At 48.0% G+C, this 20689-nt stretch overlaps 1 protein-coding gene across 3 annotated transcripts in view; it reads left to right on the forward strand.

The window, feature by feature from the left end:
• The window catches only part of LOC146760758 (uncharacterized), a 60605-nt gene extending 40248 nt beyond the window's left edge, over positions 1-20357 (forward strand). For 2 of the 3 annotated variants that reach the window (XR_014946687.1, XR_014946688.1), the window contains 5 exons: positions 153-2094; positions 2272-4213; positions 4391-6334; positions 6512-8453; positions 8631-8914. Coding sequence is in view for 1 of the 3 variants with exons in the window: in XM_085549153.1 (XP_085405279.1) it covers positions 8307-8453; positions 8631-8740; positions 10213-10241; positions 10337-10371 (321 nt within the window). In the remaining 2 variants the exon portion in view is untranslated. Of the gene's footprint in view, positions 1-152; positions 2095-2271; positions 4214-4390; positions 6335-6511; positions 8454-8630; positions 8915-10212; positions 10242-10336 lie in introns of those variants that run through there. The other variant, XM_085549153.1, reaches the window with a different exon arrangement.
• The last annotated feature ends 332 nt before the right edge of the window (positions 20358-20689 follow it).

Consider the following 20689-nt stretch of genomic DNA (forward strand, 5'->3'; position numbering starts at 1 on the left):
CTTGCTGGGACAAATTGGGGGTGGTGGGTGCGGGGTCATCCTTGGCTGGGTGGCTGTGTGCCGGGCACCCGTGGGGCGCTGGCTCGCCCGTCCCCTTTAAGGTGGGGGAGTTAGGGCTCCTTGGGTCTGAGGGTCTCCTCCTTCATCTGAAGGATCGGCCGTTGAAGAAGGAAGAAGCGGGACGCGGAGCTTCGAGGCAACTGCGGGAAAGAGGCGGAAGGAAGAGGCCGACTACGGACGGGCAAAGGGAAGAAGAGGAAGGAAGAGGCCGACTACGGATGGGCAAAGGGAGAGGCTCCCTGGGCAAAAGCATGTCACATCACAGTAGAGCGTTGCCGGCGCCTGCCGGCTCTGTGCTGGGCGACCTGCCCCTGTAACCAGGGCTCGGGTCTTTTGCTGTAGTTGGCCTTTTGCCTTCTTGCTCCTTTTGGCTGCCCCGGGGATTGTGGCCCCCTGTACGGAGGGCGAGAGCCACTTCTCCGCACTCGAGTGGGAAACGGAGCTAGCTGGACCCCGAGGGCACCCTGTAAGCAGGGTAGCGCCCTTTCCCTGCCACCCTTCCTCCAGCCCCTCGGCACGGTTTCCTGCTGGTGACCTGCCAATGTGACGGCCCCGTAGTCGGGGTGCGTGTCGCGCCATTTGTCCCTTGGCCCCCTGAGAAGCCCCTTGGCGCGTTGAGGCCTGTGGCCTCCGTGCAGCCCCCGGGGGTGGGTCAGAGGCTCTTGTCTGCTGCTCGTGGGTTCGGGTTTTTGCCCGCGAATTGGCTACGCCGTGTTCTCCTTCCCTTCTGGAAAGCTGCCCCTGTGCGTGTGCGTTCCCCTTCCTTTCCTTGTGTGCGCTTGCGTGGGTGACGCAGAGCGATTGAGCTTTCCCTTTAGGCTTCCCTGAAAATATGCTGCAGCCAAGCTTCGGCTTTCCGGGGGGGAATGGCGGACTTGAGGCATCAATTTGGCGGGGTGTTCCCGCTCAGTCCTGCGAGTGGAGCGAGATGTCCTCTTGTCTCGCCCCCTTTTTTTTATTTCTCTGCCTAGGGCAGAGCAGAGCTAGCGCTGTAGGTTTGTGGCCAAGGCCGCCCTGTATCCAGGGCTTGGGTCTGTGCCTGCGCGGCCGCCTGTCCTGCTGGCTATGTGCCGGCGTGGCAGCCCTGTACTCGGGGTGTGTGCCACACGAGTCCCCGGAGCCCTCTGTCCCCCGAGCAGCCCACCCCGCTGTAAGCAGGTCTGGGGAGACTGCAGTACTGCAGCCGGCTGCTCTAGCCAGCTCGTGGGAATGACCCCTCCCTGGCCCGTTAGAGGGTGCAGGTTGAGGTGTAGGTTGAAGTGTTGCTTGAGGTTGGGGCGACCTCCCCGCTGAGTGGGTCGAGGTTTCCCCCTGGGCTCCCAGAGATGCGATGTTGTGGTGTTGTGTTGTTGTTCTTCTGCCGGGCGGGCCGGCCCGTCGTTCGGGCTCAGGTGGGAGCTTTATGCTCCGTGGGGCTTTTTGGAGATGCTGAGGTGTGGGGTGCCGTCCTGTAGGCAGGGCTGTGCGTGCCCCCTGTTTATGATGAGATGTGTGCTGAGGAACCCCCTGTACTCGGGTGGGTGTTTCTGTCCCTGACCTTTTAGAGGCGTGTGGCTGGGCTTGCGCCCTGCCTGGAATCGTAGCTTGGATCTGGATTGTGGCCTTTGCCCGTACCGCCCCACTGCCTGGCTGCTGAGAGTCCTTCCCGCTGCTGTGGGGGAAACCAAGCTCTGTGGCTCCGTGGGTGTCATCAGCCCGCCTGTAATCAGGGTCTGGGCGTGGGAGCCTTTGTGCTCCGCTGGCAGCCTGTGTGGGGTGACCGGCCTCGTTAGCGGGGTGCGGATCATAGCGACCCCTAAGTTGGGGGAGAAGGAGCCTCCCTCAGCCTTTGGGACCAGAGCTGCCCTGTAAGTGAGGGCCTAGCGCTGGAGTCCCGGGCACTTTGCAATGGAAGCAGTGGCTGGGGCCCCCTGTAAGCAGGGAAAGAGCCGACTCTTTGGCCACCGCTTTGCATGCCCAGCTAATTTGCCCAGGTTGCCCGACTCTGCGCCCTGCTGCAGCACCGGCTGGACCTCCGCGGCGCGTCGATTTGAAGTGAGTAATGCTGCTTTACGTTGTTCTTGCTGGGACAAATTGGGGGTGGTGGGTGCGGGGTCATCCTTGGCTGGGTGGCTGTGTGCCGGGCACCCGTGGGGCGCTGGCTCGCCCGTCCCCTTTAAGGTGGGGGAGTTAGGGCTCCTTGGGTCTGAGGGTCTCCTCCTTCATCTGAAGGATCGGCCGTTGAAGAAGGAAGAAGCGGGACGCGGAGCTTCGAGGCAACTGCGGGAAAGAGGCGGAAGGAAGAGGCCGACTACGGACGGGCAAAGGGAAGAAGAGGAAGGAAGAGGCCGACTACGGATGGGCAAAGGGAGAGGCTCCCTGGGCAAAAGCATGTCACATCACAGTAGAGCGTTGCCGGCGCCTGCCGGCTCTGTGCTGGGCGACCTGCCCCTGTAACCAGGGCTCGGGTCTTTTGCTGTAGTTGGCCTTTTGCCTTCTTGCTCCTTTTGGCTGCCCCGGGGATTGTGGCCCCCTGTACGGAGGGCGAGAGCCACTTCTCCGCACTCGAGTGGGAAACGGAGCTAGCTGGACCCCGAGGGCACCCTGTAAGCAGGGTAGCGCCCTTTCCCTGCCACCCTTCCTCCAGCCCCTCGGCACGGTTTCCTGCTGGTGACCTGCCAATGTGACGGCCCCGTAGTCGGGGTGCGTGTCGCGCCATTTGTCCCTTGGCCCCCTGAGAAGCCCCTTGGCGCGTTGAGGCCTGTGGCCTCCGTGCAGCCCCCGGGGGTGGGTCAGAGGCTCTTGTCTGCTGCTCGTGGGTTCGGGTTTTTGCCCGCGAATTGGCTACGCCGTGTTCTCCTTCCCTTCTGGAAAGCTGCCCCTGTGCGTGTGCGTTCCCCTTCCTTTCCTTGTGTGCGCTTGCGTGGGTGACGCAGAGCGATTGAGCTTTCCCTTTAGGCTTCCCTGAAAATATGCTGCAGCCAAGCTTCGGCTTTCCGGGGGGGAATGGCGGACTTGAGGCATCAATTTGGCGGGGTGTTCCCGCTCAGTCCTGCGAGTGGAGCGAGATGTCCTCTTGTCTCGCCCCCTTTTTTTTATTTCTCTGCCTAGGGCAGAGCAGAGCTAGCGCTGTAGGTTTGTGGCCAAGGCCGCCCTGTATCCAGGGCTTGGGTCTGTGCCTGCGCGGCCGCCTGTCCTGCTGGCTATGTGCCGGCGTGGCAGCCCTGTACTCGGGGTGTGTGCCACACGAGTCCCCGGAGCCCTCTGTCCCCCGAGCAGCCCACCCCGCTGTAAGCAGGTCTGGGGAGACTGCAGTACTGCAGCCGGCTGCTCTAGCCAGCTCGTGGGAATGACCCCTCCCTGGCCCGTTAGAGGGTGCAGGTTGAGGTGTAGGTTGAAGTGTTGCTTGAGGTTGGGGCGACCTCCCCGCTGAGTGGGTCGAGGTTTCCCCCTGGGCTCCCAGAGATGCGATGTTGTGGTGTTGTGTTGTTGTTCTTCTGCCGGGCGGGCCGGCCCGTCGTTCGGGCTCAGGTGGGAGCTTTATGCTCCGTGGGGCTTTTTGGAGATGCTGAGGTGTGGGGTGCCGTCCTGTAGGCAGGGCTGTGCGTGCCCCCTGTTTATGATGAGATGTGTGCTGAGGAACCCCCTGTACTCGGGTGGGTGTTTCTGTCCCTGACCTTTTAGAGGCGTGTGGCTGGGCTTGCGCCCTGCCTGGAATCGTAGCTTGGATCTGGATTGTGGCCTTTGCCCGTACCGCCCCACTGCCTGGCTGCTGAGAGTCGTTCCCGCTGCTGTGGGGGAAACCAAGCTCTGTGGCTCCGTGGGTGTCATCGGCCCGCCTGTAATCAGGGTCTGGGCGTGGGAGCCTTTGTGCTCCGCTGGCAGCCTGTGTGGGGTGACCGGCCTCGTTAGCGGGGTGCGGATCATAGCGACCCCTAAGTTGGGGGAGAAGGAGCCTCCCTCAGCCTTTGGGACCAGAGCTGCCCTGTAAGTGAGGGCCTAGCGCTGGAGTCCCGGGCACTTTGCAATGGAAGCAGTGGCTGGGGCCCCCTGTAAGCAGGGAAAGAGCCGACTCTTTGGCCACCGCTTTGCATGCCCAGCTAATTTGCCCAGGTTGCCCGACTCTGCGCCCTGCTGCAGCACCGGCTGGACCTCCGCGGCGCATCGATTTGAAGTGAGTAATGCTGCTTTACGTTGTTCTTGCTGGGACAAATTGGGGGTGGTGGGTGCGGGGTCATCCTTGGCTGGGTGGCTGTGTGCCGGGCACCCGTGGGGCGCTGGCTCGCCCGTCCCCTTTAAGGTGGGGGAGTTAGGGCTCCTTGGGTCTGAGGGTCTCCTCCTTCATCTGAAGGATCGGCCGTTGAAGAAGGAAGAAGCGGGACGCGGAGCTTCGAGGCAACTGCGGGAAAGAGGCGGAAGGAAGAGGCCGACTACGGACGGGCAAAGGGAAGAAGAGGAAGGAAGAGGCCGACTACGGATGGGCAAAGGGAGAGGCTCCCTGGGCAAAAGCATGTCACATCACAGTAGAGCGTTGCCGGCGCCTGCCGGCTCTGTGCTGGGCGACCTGCCCCTGTAACCAGGGCTCGGGTCTTTTGCTGTAGTTGGCCTTTTGCCTTCTTGCTCCTTTTGGCTGCCCCGGGGATTGTGGCCCCCTGTACGGAGGGCGAGAGCCACTTCTCCGCACTCGAGTGGGAAACGGAGCTAGCTGGACCCCGAGGGCACCCTGTAAGCAGGGTAGCGCCCTTTCCCTGCCACCCTTCCTCCAGCCCCTCGGCACGGTTTCCTGCTGGTGACCTGCCAATGTGACGGCCCCGTAGTCGGGGTGCGTGTCGCGCCATTTGTCCCTTGGCCCCCTGAGAAGCCCCTTGGCGCGTTGAGGCCTGTGGCCTCCGTGCAGCCCCCGGGGGTGGGTCAGAGGCTCTTGTCTGCTGCTCGTGGGTTCGGGTTTTTGCCCGCGCATTGGCTACGCCGTGTTCTCCTTCCCTTCTGGAAAGCTGCCCCTGTGCGTGTGCGTTCCCCTTCCTTTCCTTGTGTGCGCTTGCGTGGGTGACACAGAGCGATTGAGCTTTCCCTTTAGGCTTCCCTGAAAATATGCTGCAGCCAAGCTTCGGCTTTCCGGGGGGGAATGGCGGACTTGAGGCATCAATTTGGCGGGGTGTTCCCGCTCAGTCCTGCGAGTGGAGCGAGATGTCCTCTTGTCTCGCCCCCTTTTTTTTTTATTTCTCTGCCTAGGGCAGAGCAGAGCTAGCGCTGTAGGTTTGTGGCCAAGGCCGCCCTGTATCCAGGGCTTGGGTCTGTGCCTGCGCGGCCGCCTGTCCTGCTGGCTATGTGCCGGCGTGGCAGCCCTGTACTCGGGGTGTGTGCCACACGAGTCCCTGGAGCCCTCCGTCCCCCGAGCAGCCCACCCCGCTGTAAGCAGGTCTGGGGAGACTGCAGTACTGCAGCCGGCTGCTCTAGCCAGCTCGTGGGAATGACCCCTCCCTGGCCCGTTAGAGGGTGCAGGTTGAGGTGTAGGTTGAAGTGTTGCTTGAGGTTGGGGCGACCTCCCCGCTGAGTGGGTCGAGGTTTCCCCCTGGGCTCCCAGAGATGTGATGTTGTGGTGTTGTGTTGTTGTTCTTCTGCCGGGCGGGCCGGCCCGTCGTTCGGGCTCAGGTGGGAGCTTTATGCTCCGTGGGGCTTTTTGGAGATGCTGAGGTGTGGGGTGCCGTCCTGTAGGCAGGGCTGTGCGTGCCCCCTGTTTATGATGAGATGTGTGCTGAGGAACCCCCTGTACTCGGGTGGGTGTTTCTGTCCCTGACCTTTTAGAGGCGTGTGGCTGGGCTTGCGCCCTGCCTGGAATCGTAGCTTGGATCTGGATTGTGGCCTTTGCCCGTACCGCCCCACTGCCTGGCTGCTGAGAGTCGTTCCCGCTGCTGTGGGGGAAACCAAGCTCTGTGGCTCCGTGGGTGTCATCGGCCCGCCTGTAATCAGGGTCTGGGCGTGGGAGCCTTTGTGCTCCGCTGGCAGCCTGTGTGGGGTGACCGGCCTCGTTAGCGGGGTGCGGATCATAGCGACCCCTAAGTTGGGGGAGAAGGAGCCTCCCTCAGCCTTTGGGACCAGAGCTGCCCTGTAAGTGAGGGCCTAGCGCTGGAGTCCCGGGCACTTTGCAATGGAAGCAGTGGCTGGGGCCCCCTGTAAGCAGGGAAAGAGCCGACTCTTTGGCCACCGCTTTGCATGCCCAGCTAATTTGCCCAGGTTGCCCGACTCTGCGCCCTGCTGCAGCACCGGCTGGACCTCCGCAGCACGTCGATTTGAAGTGAGTAATGCTGCTTTACGTTGTTCTTGCTGGGACAAATTGGGGGTGGTGGGTGCGGGGTCATCCTTGGCTGGGTGGCTGTGTGCCGGGCACCCGTGGGGCGCTGGCTCGCCCGTCCCCTTTAAGGTGGGGGAGTTAGGGCTCCTTGGGTCTGAGGGTCTCCTCCTTCATCTGAAGGATCGGCCGTTGAAGAAGGAAGAAGCGGGACGCGGAGCTTCGAGGCAACTGCGGGAAAGAGGCGGAAGGAAGAGGCCGACTACGGACGGGCAAAGGGAAGAAGAGGAAGGAAGAGGCCGACTACGGATGGGCAAAGGGAGAGGCTCCCTGGGCAAAAGCATGTCACATCACAGTAGAGCGTTGCCGGCGCCTGCCGGCTCTGTGCTGGGCGACCTGCCCCTGTAACCAGGGCTCGGGTCTTTTGCTGTAGTTGGCCTTTTGCCTTCTTGCTCCTTTTGGCTGCCCCGGGGATTGTGGCCCCCTGTACGGAGGGCGAGAGCCACTTCTCCGCACTCGAGTGGGAAACGGAGCTAGCTGGACCCCGAGGGCACCCTGTAAGCAGGGTAGCGCCCTTTCCCTGCCACCCTTCCTCCAGCCCCTCGGCACGGTTTCCTGCTGGTGACCTGCCAATGTGACGGCCCCGTAGTCGGGGTGCGTGTCGCGCCATTTGTCCCTTGGCCCCCTGAGAAGCCCCTTGGCGCGTTGAGGCCTGTGGCCTCCGTGCAGCCCCCGGGGGTGGGTCAGAGGCTCTTGTCTGCTGCTCGTGGGTTCGGGTTTTTGCCCGCGCATTGGCTACGCCGTGTTCTCCTTCCCTTCTGGAAAGCTGCCCCTGTGCGTGTGCGTTCCCCTTCCTTTCCTTGTGTGCGCTTGCGTGGGTGACGCAGAGCGATTGAGCTTTCCCTTTAGGCTTCCCTGAAAATATGCTGCAGCCAAGCTTCGGCTTTCCGGGGGGGAATGGCGGACTTGAGGCATCAATTTGGCGGGGTGTTCCCGCTCAGTCCTGCGAGTGGAGCGAGATGTCCTCTTGTCTTGCCCCCTTTTTTTTTTTTCTCTCCCTAGGGCAGAGCAGAGCTAGCGCTGTAGGTTTGTGGCCAAGGCCGCCCTGTATCCAGGGCTTGGGTCTGTGCCTGCGCGGCCGCCTGTCCTGCTGGCTATGTGCCGGCGTGGCAGCCCTGTACTCGGGGTGTGTGCCACACGAGTCCCCGGAGCCCTCTGTCCCCCGAGCAGCCCACCCCGCTGTAAGCAGGTCTGGGGAGACTGCAGTACTGCAGCCGGCTGCTCTAGCCAGCTCGTGGGAATGACCCCTCCCTGGCCCGTTAGAGGGTGCAGGTTGAGGTGTAGGTTGAAGTGTTGCTTGAGGTTGGGGCGACCTCCCCGCTGAGTGGGTCGAGGTTTCCCCCTGGGCTCCCAGAGATGTGATGTTGTGGTGTTGTGTTGTTGTTCTTCTGCCGGGCGGGCCGGCCCGTCGTTCGGGCTCAGGTGGGAGCTTTATGCTCCGTGGGGCTTTTTGGAGATGCTGAGGTGTGGGGTGCCGTCCTGTAGGCAGGGCTGTGCGTGCCCCCTGTTTATGATGAGATGTGTGCTGAGGAACCCCCTGTACTCGGGTGGGTGTTTCTGTCCCTGACCTTTTAGAGGCGTGTGGCTGGGCTTGCGCCCTGCCTGGAATTGTAGCTTGGATCTGGATTGTGGCCTTTGCCCGTACCGCCCCACTGCCTGGCTGCTGAGAGTCGTTCCCGCTGCTGTGGGGGAAACCAAGCTCTGTGGCTCCGTGGGTGTCATCGGCCCGCCTGTAATCAGGGTCTGGGCGTGGGAGCCTTTGTGCTCCGCTGGCAGCCTGTGTGGGGTGACCGGCCTCGTTAGCGGGGTGCGGATCATAGCGACCCCTAAGTTGGGGGAGAAGGAGCCTCCCTCAGCCTTTGGGACCAGAGCTGCCCTGTAAGTGAGGGCCTAGCGCTGGAGTCCCGGGCACTTTGCAATGGAAGCAGTGGCTGGGGCCCCCTGTAAGCAGGGAAAGAGCCGACTCTTTGGCCACCGCTTTGCATGCCCAGCTAATTTGCCCAGGTTGCCCGACTCTGCGCCCTGCTGCAGCACCGGCTGGACCTCCGCGGCGCGTCGATTTGAAGTGAGTAATGCTGCTTTACGTTGTTCTTGCTGGGACAAATTGGGGGTGGTGGGTGCGGGGTCATCCTTGGCTGGGTGGCTGTGTGCCGGGCACCCGTGGGGCGCTGGCTCGCCCGTCCCCTTTAAGGTGGGGGAGTTAGGGCTCCTTGGGTCTGAGGGTCTCCTCCTTCATCTGAAGGATCAGCCGTTGAAGAAGGAAGAAGCGGGACGCGGAGCTTCGAGGCAACTGCGGGGAAGAGGCTGGAGGAAGAGGCCGACTACGGTTGGGCAAAGGGACTGTCTCACTGGGTAAAAGGAAGGAGCTGGATGCGTTGCACCAAAGCATTTGTAGTGTTTGTGTGTGCTGATGTCATCATTTTCTTATGATTCTAACTTATTCAGTCTCAGTATTTCTGTGCTTTGGACTTATATGTCATGTTTATTCTGCTTCTTGGTTTTTAATTAAAGTTATTTGTAATTTTTTGCTCGTGTGTTCCTTGTCTCTGTTTTTCTTCTCTAAAATATGTTAGAATTAGCTTTTAATATTATCTCTGCATTCTAGAGCGAATTTCTTTTTTCCTCTTTTTTTTTTTTCTTCCATTTTTGTAGGTCTTGCTCCTTCTTCCCTGTGTTTGGTTGTTTTTTATTTGTTTTTTATTTGTTTTTTATTTGTTTTTTATTTGTTTTTTATTTGTTTTTTATTTGTTTTTTATTTGTTTTTTATTTGTTTTTTATTTGTTTTTTATTTGGTTTTTTATTTGGTTTTTTATTTGGTTTTTATTTGTTTTTTATTTGTGTTTTTATTTGGTTTTTTTTGGTTTTTATTTTTTTTATTTGTTTTTTATTTGTTTTTTATTTGTGTTTTATTTTTGTTTTATTTTTGTTCTCTTTCTTTTGGTTGTTGTTGTGATCTTCTGTGACAGTCCTTTTTCAATCTGAGTCTTTTGTTTTTGTGTTATTTGCTGTTATTGTTGGTTCTCTTTTCTGAGTCATTTTCTTGGTTGCACGTGCCTTCTCCTTTGATATATGTCTATTTAACTTTATGTTTATTTAATTTTAACTTGTATTGGCTTTTTTCCCTAAGGAAAGTTCTTTTTTTTTTTTTCAGAACTTTTGATTTCTGCTTTTTGGAAGGTAGTAAAGGGCTGTCATGGCTATACTTAAGGAAACTGTTGCAACAGATGTTTTTTTCATTTATTGATTTAAGAAATGCTTATAGTATGTATTCTTGGAGCAAGGGTAGTAAAATTTATCTCAGCAAAAATATTAGAGCAGTTGTTGATGCTTGATTTATCTTAGAAGGAAGTAGGATGCTTTCCTGTATTGAACTTGATTTAGTTTTGAGTAATTTTACTCCTATCTTTTTCTTAATTGTGACCTAAACTTGGTTATACTTTCATTATGTTTCGTAAGCTGTATAATGGCTATGCATGCATTGCTGGTCATTGTTTCAGAGTGGAGGGGCTCGTAAGTAAGTATTGATATTGTCCCTCCTGAATCTAGAGGGTGAGTTGTTTTGGAGCTGTGAGAGGTCATTCATTTTACAAAACAGGAGCATGTTGATGGATTTCCACAGTGACTTCTACATTCTTTGGCAGTTGTGTCTAAGGTAACAGCAGTCCGTGAAATCTGGCAGTGTTTTTTATTTTTTTGTTTTTTTAGTTTTTTTTTATCAGGATGTATGTTGTTTTGTTTCACAGGTTCCAAGTTACATGGTATGAATTGTGTTTTTATTTGGTTTTGTGTTTTACAGAGTTTATCGTCTTTTTTTTTTTTTACAGGGAAGGAGCACTCAAAAATGGTACTTCTGGTAGGTGGGGCACTTTAAAAGCCCATACCTCATCAACCCCCACTCAGCTCCTTGCTTTTGCTGGTTTTGATTAACATACCTTTTTCACTTTTAAGAAATTCAAAAATTCTTCTGGATTTTCCTGGAGTGATAGTGCAGATGGACTACCTTGGTTATTTCAGAAACATGCTGTGTGACAATAGAGATGATCAGGGTGCGTCACCCACTCTGCTTAACATTGCCCCTGGAAAGAACCTCATTGTCTGTGTGAATGTCTCCAATGAGTGGAAACAGGCTAGCTGGGGAAGTCTCCTTAGTGCTCTGCTGCCTTTGTATCACCTCAGCAGTTTTTTATCAATTGATTGCTGGTGTTGCAAATGGTTGGTAGCTCAGAAATATGGCTCTAAGTCATGGAAAATGCTATTGAAAACTAGAGAAGGAGAAAAAAATGTTTAAATGAGCTAAAGGTTGCAAAACCACAGGGAAAAGTAAACACTACTTCTTGACCCTGGATGTTAATCTGAATGAAAACAGAGTTCAAGGCTTGCTATGAAGGATCAAAGAGATCAGATGACTAACTGGCAAGAATAAAAACAAGGATTAGAAGTGGCAAATGGGAACCTGAACAGGAAAGCAAATGAAAGCTTTCTGCTGCTGAAGAGGCTTGGCTAAAAGGATCAAACCACATGAAGAACAAGAGCTTCTGACACAATATAAATGAAATAATACTTGCAAAAGTCTTGGATTGTGATAAAGGATGTTGGCTGTCTAAAACCATAGTCAAAATGCTTATCTCTGCTATTTGGCTTTCCTGTAAATTTTGTGGTGAATTCAAGTTTATTTAGAGTAGAGCGCTGAGATTCAGGAAGCGGACTAAATGATATATTTTCTTGGTAATTATGTGATTTACACTGTGTATGTTTGAATCAATTGTATTTGTTGCATGTTCAATATATCCCAGTGGCTGGTGGCCTATGAGGGGGTGAGTGGTGGGAACAAATGTGTTAATGCTTGCCTTCACAAATGGCACATGAGCACCTTTTATTCAGTTTGTCTTCCAGGCTGCATGGGTGCACTGAGCTGTCGATTGGTCTGTTAATTCAGTTGGCGCTGCTGAATTGCTAGCCACCTCTTTTAGGTAAAGCTGCTAATGTGCTTGTCATTGCAGAGTAATGCAATGACATTGCAATTGCACAGATTTATTGTGGAATTTTCCTGCTTTTGTGCATTATACCTACTGATAACACATGAGAGAACAAATATTTCTGTTTTTTGGATTATGATTGTCTTAAGTCTTGAGCTCTCCTGGTGGTGCAGGCAGGTGGTGTTGTCTGGACTTTATGTAGTTATGTTGTGTGCTGGGATCTGTATCATTGCTGCATCTTTGAGCTGTTGTGCTGGTGCCTAGTGCATCTTTCTGGTACAGTCTTCTTACGCTTTCTGGGATCTTGCAGGAAGTTTACACTGTTAATGGGGGTTATGAATAGGCATGTAAACATGCCAATGCTAGGCACAGCAAGGAGGAAACAGGCCCAGTACTCAAATACTTAGTAGCATTGTGAGAGGGTGGGAAGATATCATTACACGTGTCAGTGGCAGCAAGACCTGCAGATGCCCATTTTTTCTTGCTGCTTATTCTCAGTGTACCATTTTAGCAATCTCAGGATCCAAACAGCTTGCTACAGGAAGGGTGGGTGCTTATCTTCCATGATATCCCAGGTGCACCCACGACTCTTTCTGTGGGTTTCTGCAAGGTTTGTTGTCCTCTTTTTGGTTCCTGAGCTGGAGTTGTGGCATTCTTCCACCCCTTCTTTTGCACCTGGCATGCTGCTTTTTGGGCAGCAAGCTCAACCCATCGCTACTTTGTGACCTGCTGTTGTGGTGAGGTCTTCTGAGCCTTGCTGCACAGAATTAATTCAGGGAAACTTCTGGAAGTCATCCTGAGGATGAAATTAGCTCCTTGGTTTTTACATTGTGAGAGATGTATCAGGAGGGTGATGGGAAATTACCTTTTTCTTATCCATTGATCTGGTCCTGAGTACAGTGTGGCTTGTAACTATGCAGTAAATCTGGAGGTAAGTTTGATTGCAAGTTATCACGTGATTTTTCTGTAAAAAGACTTCTGAGGTGAACATAGATTCAAGGAGTCTGATGGGTGTGCTGGGAAAGGAGCGTGAGGAAGAGATTTTATTTCCTGGGGGGTTCGTTTTTATATCTGAAGTGTCTTGAAACACTTGCAGAGGCTGGTCCTTGAACTCTGCAATCAGGTACAAATATAAACCACTGTCAGTGATGCAGAGAATGGAAATAAATATTCTTTGTAAGGCTGGTTAGAAACTTACGTGTGAAACAATTCTTCAGTGTTGGATTAGAAAGTAAGTAATGAATTCATCCCTTTCCCTCACTTTTCTTAACATATGCATTGTTTAATAGCAGTGAATTTCTCATCAAAACCTGAAGGTGCTGCCACTAAAACTGGACATTTTCTTGTTTGTCTCTGACTAGTTCTGCTGAGACTAGAGTTAAAAATTATAAATCAACTTTATAGAAATGTAGCTTTTGTTGGAATCAAAGCCTTGACTTACTGTCCAAGTTACACATCTATTACACATCTAAGAGCTCTGAACTGAGAACTGTGATCTATTTGCCTGCTTTTGTGTCTGAGCTGTTATTCCATAAGGCAGTAGCTAGGAGAGCTGGCAGCAATAGACATCTCAGCTGGTGGGGAAACCACCTATCTCCAAATCAGAATTTCCCTTGGTTCTGACAGTGACCACCTAGACAGCCTCAAGTAAGCCTTTGTCTCAGTTACTTTTTTCTGTTTCTCATTCTTTATTTGGAAAGCAGACTTATGGGGAGAAATAGCGTCTCTCCCCTGGCCTATTGATACAGCACTGAACTCAGGAGATCAATATTCTTAATTACTGCTCAACTATGGATGTACTACAAATAATAATTAATTAGGCATTTAATCACCGTCAGTATTTACATAACTTTGCAAATGTTTCATGTGAAAGCTTTATCCAAATGTTTTTTGGGAGTTTTCCCATGTATTTTTATAATCATTGTTACTGATGTCCATAAGGGAATAAGCACAATAGTTACTGTTATAGTTTGACTTTTAAAGTGGAAACTGCCTCTATTGGCCAACCGTGGGAGCAGCGTGGCAGGAATGTGTGCTCAGGGATCTGCAGTGCTCTTGACTCTCTCCCTGCAGCCAAATTATGTGTGTTCTGTAGGAGTTCTCAGTGCCGTACAGGAAACTAGGCAAGGCCATTTTGTATGATGGGCCACAACAAGCAATTCTACTAAAAACAGTGGCTGCAATGAGATTGCTGTGATCTTCACAGATCTCTTCTGTTGATGGTGCCATTCTTAGCACTACTGTGCAATAGAAAATACTGTCTTTGAGAAAGTATTCTCTGCCTTAACTGTGACTTTCATTTGAAATGAACATGGATTTTGTCTGTAAAGTTTAGATTGAAATGTAGAAAAGGTGAACGTGATGAGATTGCATTTGCTGTATTAGCTGATACTTGATATTTGGGCTTTCTATTTCACATGGTGATTTTGAGATTTGCTGGAAATGATTATCTTCAAATTTGGTTTGCTGGTCCCAATTATTCCAAATGATTGTGGGGCCGTGCCTCCCCCAGTAGACCCACTAATCTGTCTCTATATATTCCATGCATATTTTTTTCTTTAGGCTAGAAAGATTCCCTGGATTGAGAGGGAAAAAAAAAAAAAGTTTGTTTTTGTGCTATAATCACTTAAAAGCAGTGGTAAAACTTCCTGATTTTTGTACTTTCAAAACTTCCTTTAAAGTTACTCACTTTGTTGTGAGCATAACTAGATGAAATTTAATTATTTAATTGTAAGCACAGTAGCATGTTGAAGAAGGTATTTAGTCCAAGGAACAAGTATGTACTATTTATTCAATGGGGTTAAATCAAAGGTGTGTCCTACAAGTGAACTCTGTTCCATATTCTACTTGGGCAATGAATGGGACTGTGGTGTGGAAGGGGATGTCTTCTAGCAAGCTTATAACTGGTGATCACCACCAAGCTGGAGATGTTTGGCAAGCTGATTCTCTTAACTTCAACTGATCAGAAAGTGTGGCCAAGCTCCTTTATGAAAGCATGCAATAAAATAAGAGATGCCTCTGTCCAAACATTGAACAATTAGAATTACCACAACAGAAAAAAAAGACAACTATATTTGGAATCACACAATGGTATTTTGGCAGGGGGGTATGGGAGACTGCCATTGTTTGGTGATTCAGAGAAAGGGCTCTGGGTGGAACACAGCTGTGCACGCTGGAAGCGGAGAAACAGGGCTGCAGCAGGAGAGGCAGGAGCACTCTGAGCAGAGCTGCGTTGCCAACACAGCCCTGAGGGGAAGCCAAGACCAAGATTCTTTTGATCAGATTGCTGTTTGAAAAGACAAGCTTGGAAATGCGCCCAGGTGAACTGCTTGTCTGTTCCTATTGTGTTCAGAGAAGCAGAGGGATATGTACATTCTTTGCATATAAAAAGAGTTGTAGTGAAGAAATATCTGACTTGAATCATAAGCTTCTTTGCCTAATAGAAAGAGTTCAGCAAATCTCGAGCATTGTCATTTATGAACAGAAGGAAAACAACAAAATAAAGAGATGAAAATATGTATGAGTTGGAATGATCCACAAGTGGAAAATGCCATTTCTACACAGAAATGTTTTCAATTAGAAATCCCTTTTCTGTGAAAGTTTTTAATGTACCCATGGCTTAAGTAGAGTTGGTCTGACCTTAGGTGCAATGTGCTATTTTATCTTGACTGAAAAAAGTACAAAATTCCATGACAGTGACTTGCCTTTGAGAGACAATGTTTGGGTGCCCACAACTGCAAAAGCTTGATGGAGGACTTCATCTCTCCTTAGATTTTCACCTTGTGAGCTGCACAACTTACAGTGTACACATTCTTCCTTCTCTCCCCTGATTTCCCATGAGAAAATAGGCAGATGTGCAATTGTCCTACCAGAGATCAATGCATACAAAGAAATTTAGATTGAACAAATGCATTAGGGTATACCCTTAATGCATTTATAATGGAATGTATACTTTTTGTAATCTTTCAATTAGAGTTTTCAAAAGTTTTGGTGTTTCAGATGAAATATTTTTTTTTAGAGGTTTCAGCTTTGAAATCATCATTCTATGAGTGCTGTCCTGGCTTCTTAACAAAGACAGATCTCATCATTTCCTTCAGGATGGACATTCCAGGTTTCAGAATACTGATATCCTACTGATCCTCACCTCTGGTCTTCCCTGTGCATCTTGTATGATCTCCATTCATTCTGGGAGTTCCGCTGCTTCCCTATCAAGCATGCTATTTTCTGTTGTATCAGATTCTGCTATGTCATTAAAATGGATCAAGAATCTGTTTTCTGCAGAAAACAAAGTATAGAAGCATAGATGAATCAGATCAAATTTGATTAAGACTGTATTAAAAAAAAGGGGGGGGGGGGGGGGCTGAGAAGCTGAAAAAACAGTATTTTCTGAGAATGAACTTAGCTTCTCATTTTGAAATGGCTTTTGGGTTTTGAAATAGACAAAATTCAAGAAACTCATTAAAAGGCATTAATGTCCAAAAGATTAAAATCGAACTATTTTCTCATATGCTTCATTTTTCTCAAAAATATGACTCAAACATCTCAAAACAATCCCCATGAGGTGTAAGCGCTTGCTCATGGTGGAGTTATGCTAGAGCCTTTGTGTTGTTCAGATTAAAGATTTTCTTGTTTTGGTGAGTTTAATGCTGTTAACAGCTGATGAAAAATCTGTTTATAGGCAAGAGCCAGACTGGCTTTATCCATTGCATTGCAAAGATGCCTTTTACTCAAGGGGGTCATAAACACAGGAGACTGATGTATAACTAGAACATTACTTGCCAGTGATCTACCTGCTTTTCCAGCTTCTCTATAGCGTGTTAATCTCATTACTTTGTTGACTTACCATTTTGTCTTCCTTACTTCTGTAACAGCCTGTGTTATTTATGATGTTATTAACCATTTTTATTGCTATTGATAATACAAATACTCATCCTTTCCTAAGACATGCTGGAAAGGTTTTTGGGACTCCCAGACAACTGAAAACTCTTAGAGTGACACTCACAAAACTAATAATGGACCCAACCACTTCAGAAATGATGTCAGCATGCAGGGAATGGGGACAAAGGTTTTGAGATGCCCAGTATAACATCCATTACTAGGTGAAGACAGACATCTAGGATAGATTTGGGCTATTATTCAGGTAAGCACGTGGTAACACAGCAGTGACAGGAGAGGTTTGGTCAGACAAACTGCATGAATTTGTGTTGGTCCTACCTGGAGATGGAATGGGTGACCTCTGAAGGTCTCTTCTGGTTTCAGCAGGAGAAGCCTTGCCTCTCTTTTTCTGTCCCACTACCTCTCAGCGAGGACAGCTGAAACAGCTGAGATGGAAGCTGGGTGTGCTTCCACCTCCTGACTAGCGGTTTTGGTGCTCTGACCACCCTGTGAAATCGGGACTGGGTACCATGAAGGATCGTTATGAATTACTTTGAAAGGAGATAACACTGTTACAGTTTCCTACTGCAACTCAGTGTTATTTCGATTATTAAATTACATTTGATCATTCCCATTTTGTTTTGTGTTGTGTGAACCACAGTCTGAACAACAGTGCATCATAGTTCCTATTCCTCAGGCTCAGATGTGTAGAGGTGGTTGCTCAATGCTCTGTTGTGTGGAGCAGGGATGCTTGAAAGGTACAGAGGAATTGTAGCATTTGTCAAGATTTGAGGCTATGCTGGGAACCCCCAAACTGGCCAGGTTCTCTGTTTCAGCTGCTGTGTAGGGGTTGTTCTTATCTGTAACTTTGGAGGCCGGCACCTGAATGTTGCCTGAGTTTTGCATCGGGTTCTGGTTTCTGCAAAAAACCTGCTGAAAAGGTTTATGTAGAAACACAGGTGATCGGTTGGGGGATATCTGTGTGATGAGATTACAAGCAGTCATCCCAGGAGTAAGATTTTGTTTATGTTTGTATTTTGAGGATTTGTCTTATTTAGTATTTCTTACAGTAATGCTTCCATGTATTATTCCAATCTGAATTATGTGAAGAATATGGGAAAACTGAATTACAACTGATATTCTGGCAAGCTTTTTATTTTTTATTTTTTTCCCAGATGATTAACTCTGATCATAGACTATGCAAATAATACTGAATGTTAAATAATAACTTTGTTATAAATGTTAACATTTGGGGGGAACAAAATTACTCTTGTCAAGGAAAATCTTGTCATTTCCCTCAGAAGCCAGATTTTATTTGGCTTTTCACCTCACGTTATTTATAGTATGAAAATATGTTTCTGCTACGCATACTACTGGAGAACTAGAGTACAGGATAATCTCCCCTGTAAAATGGCAGGCTTTTGTTCAAAATGTCTGCATTCATTGGCTTTATCTGCCTTATCATCTCTTTTCCTCTCTGATGAGTGCAAAATGTTTGGGTAATTTGCTTTGACCAGATCTGTCTGTGAGATCTTAAGTGGAAAAACTATTTGCATACTCAAGAATCCTGAGAACAGAGAGTGGCATTATAGTTGGGGATTTGGTCGGTTTTTTTCCCCACTGTGCTGGGCCAAGTGAGACACTTTACATTTATATGTAGCAATTACCATTCCTAATTTTTCTAATTAAACTGCCTTGTGAAAAATTTAACATATAAAATGCAGGCTGCCCAGCTAATCTACTTTGCTCTTTGCCTTACTGGTTTTTCACATACTAGCTCCCAGAAGTTCAAATAGCTGGGGTTTGTTTGTTTGTTTGTTTCGGGGGGGGGGGGTGAAGGAGATGGAAAATACCAATAAAGAGCACTATGAAAGAAGCTACTGACAAACAATAATTCTACTTAGAAATACATGCCCTGATAGACCTTGCTGAGCTGGCCAGAAGCGGGAATGTGTTTGGCAGAACATACCCATCTGCTTGCAGTCAGGACCTCCATTCAGCAGAGCAGCTCACTGAATAAAGCCCACCACGGTGCTTACACACACAGAAAAGTTCATGGGAAATGACCACCTTCTCTTTTGCCTGTGATTATTATTATTATATTTAAAAAAAAAAAACAAATCAAAACTAACATGTAGTGTTAGCAATTTTTTCTTCATTTGTATTTAATCATCTGAGTGCAATTCAGAGGCTGAAAGAGCAGCAGTGTTAATTGGAAGTATTCACTCTGTAAAGACTGCAAAGCAGAGTAATAAACTCAAATTGGAAGTGGCAGGATGTTTTTGCTGATAACACTTGTGCATGTTTCATTATGCTTTCTGACCCTGGTGGAAGGTAAACTGTAAAACTTAAGATTAAAAATATGATTGTTGTGTTCTGGTTTTGTTTTGTTTCTTACATATTAAATGCATTTTATAATGTCATGGCTGTTGCTGATGAGAATTGGAACAGATTTATTCACTCCCCCTGACAGTTCCTGACATTTTCACAGGGCTGCAGGATCTTGAAAAACATGAGAATAAAACTCATCGCTTCTGGTTTGCTCTGCTTGGGTTCCGGCTAAGTTACAAAGAAAGATATTTCAAATAATGATGTATTGACATCATTGTTGTTGTTTGGGAGTGAGATAATGTACTTCTACAAATTCTATTTCAGAATGTTCCTATGCGACTGACAAACTGCAGCATTCCAGATATAATTCATCACGTTGAGTTTGAAACATCATATGACACTTGTATGATGTAGAAATACTTTATAATTAAGTCCCATTGTCATCTGTACACCGTATATTGCTTTTTATGTGGATTTCTAGTGTTCCTAGTCTTGCAGGTATTAATTGTGCAGCCCTTTGTTTTTGTGAATTTCAGTAAAAATACAATACTCTGTACGAATTTTCAGGAGTGTTAATTCTGTCTTAATGCTCAGACTCATGGGAAAGAATTTGCTTCCTCTGCAATTGGACCAGATGTAACGGTGAGAAAATGGGATCTTATGTCCAGATGCTTTATAATTTAGATTTGTTTTTTAAGCATATGAAAAAGTGCAGTCTGGGGGCAGAAAAATCTCCTTCCTTCAAATGAGCTCTGCGAGTGAATTTAAAGTTGTACAAATGGATTTGAAGTTTGATGATAAGAAAATTGATTGGAGATTGTACATTGTGAATACATTAGGTTTGTAAAGACAAAACATGCATGAAGTGCAATTACTGCTAGTGTTGCTATATTAGTATGAATGTTAATAGCATGTTTGTTTTTGAAATGGGTTATGCATTCTGGTAAATGTCTGCTTGAATCTAGTCATCTGTGTATCACTTGTCTAAGTACTCTCATTTAAGATGCCATATCCCTTCTTGTAGCAATAAAGGGGTAAAGCAACATTAATATTAAATAATTAGAAAAACAAAAGGGGAATGATTAAACATATTTACATAATTGAAATAACACTGAGTCGCAGTGGGAAATCGGGACAATGTTGTCTCCTTTCAAAGTAATTCATAATTCAGATTTTTAATTATGGCATATTCATTCATTTAAAGATGATTCTGGATGAGAGGGCCACTAATGAAATACAATCATTAGCATCTAAACAAAGTAATTTAGAAAGTCTCCTTTCGGGGAAAAGATTTCTAGAACATCATCAATCACACAAGATATGCAAAAACAAGCAATTAAACCACACACAAGAACTACAACAACCTTATATATTAGTAATGTACACATGAAAACATAACTGATTACAATGATTAGAGTAGGGTAGTGTGGTTAATTTGTATGTTATGTAGCAATTTAATGGAAGAATGTACCAGGACAGACTCATTGCACAACAAATGAATGCCATGTCATTGATATCTGTTTTAAATAGATGTCATTTCAGTTCATGCCAGGTTATCAATAAATAATCCAGAGACATGAATCTGGAGCTGTGTCCTTCACAGAAGCATAAATACCCCACTGTGCATCTTGGGGTTGAGTTTTGGTTTCAGATATCATTTTGTTTGAGAATTTTTGTTTTTATTCTTGGTTTTGGTTTTTTTTCATTTTTGTGTTGTGTGTGTGTTTGCACTGTATTTGGTTTTGTTAAAATGGCAAAATAAAGGCTTAGGAAGGTATTTCAAGAGAGAAGCAGGTGCTGCATTAGTTTCTCATTAACTACTCAAATCCTGCTTTGGGCTTGTAGCAACAGAGTGCTCATAGACCTAAATGGGTCAGTGATTTTCAGGGTCTTTCCATATACACAATTACAATTCATTAAACATGAAGCAGCATTAAATGGGCTGAGTAATTCTGCACGACTTTTAGTGTCTGTGTGCAATGTCCTGTTAAAGAAACACACACACACAAAAAAAATAAAAAAAAATTAAAAAAATCTGGCTTAAAACACCTTTTGGTTAAATTATAATCTTGTTGGAAACCCGCAACACTTCCTCCTCTCTTTTAAAGATAAGGCAGAA

This window comes from Coturnix japonica, chromosome 5 (genome assembly GCF_054131305.1).
Source record: "Coturnix japonica strain WE chromosome 5, WE-NBRP24, whole genome shotgun sequence".
Lineage (NCBI taxonomy): Eukaryota > Metazoa > Chordata > Aves > Galliformes > Phasianidae > Coturnix > Coturnix japonica.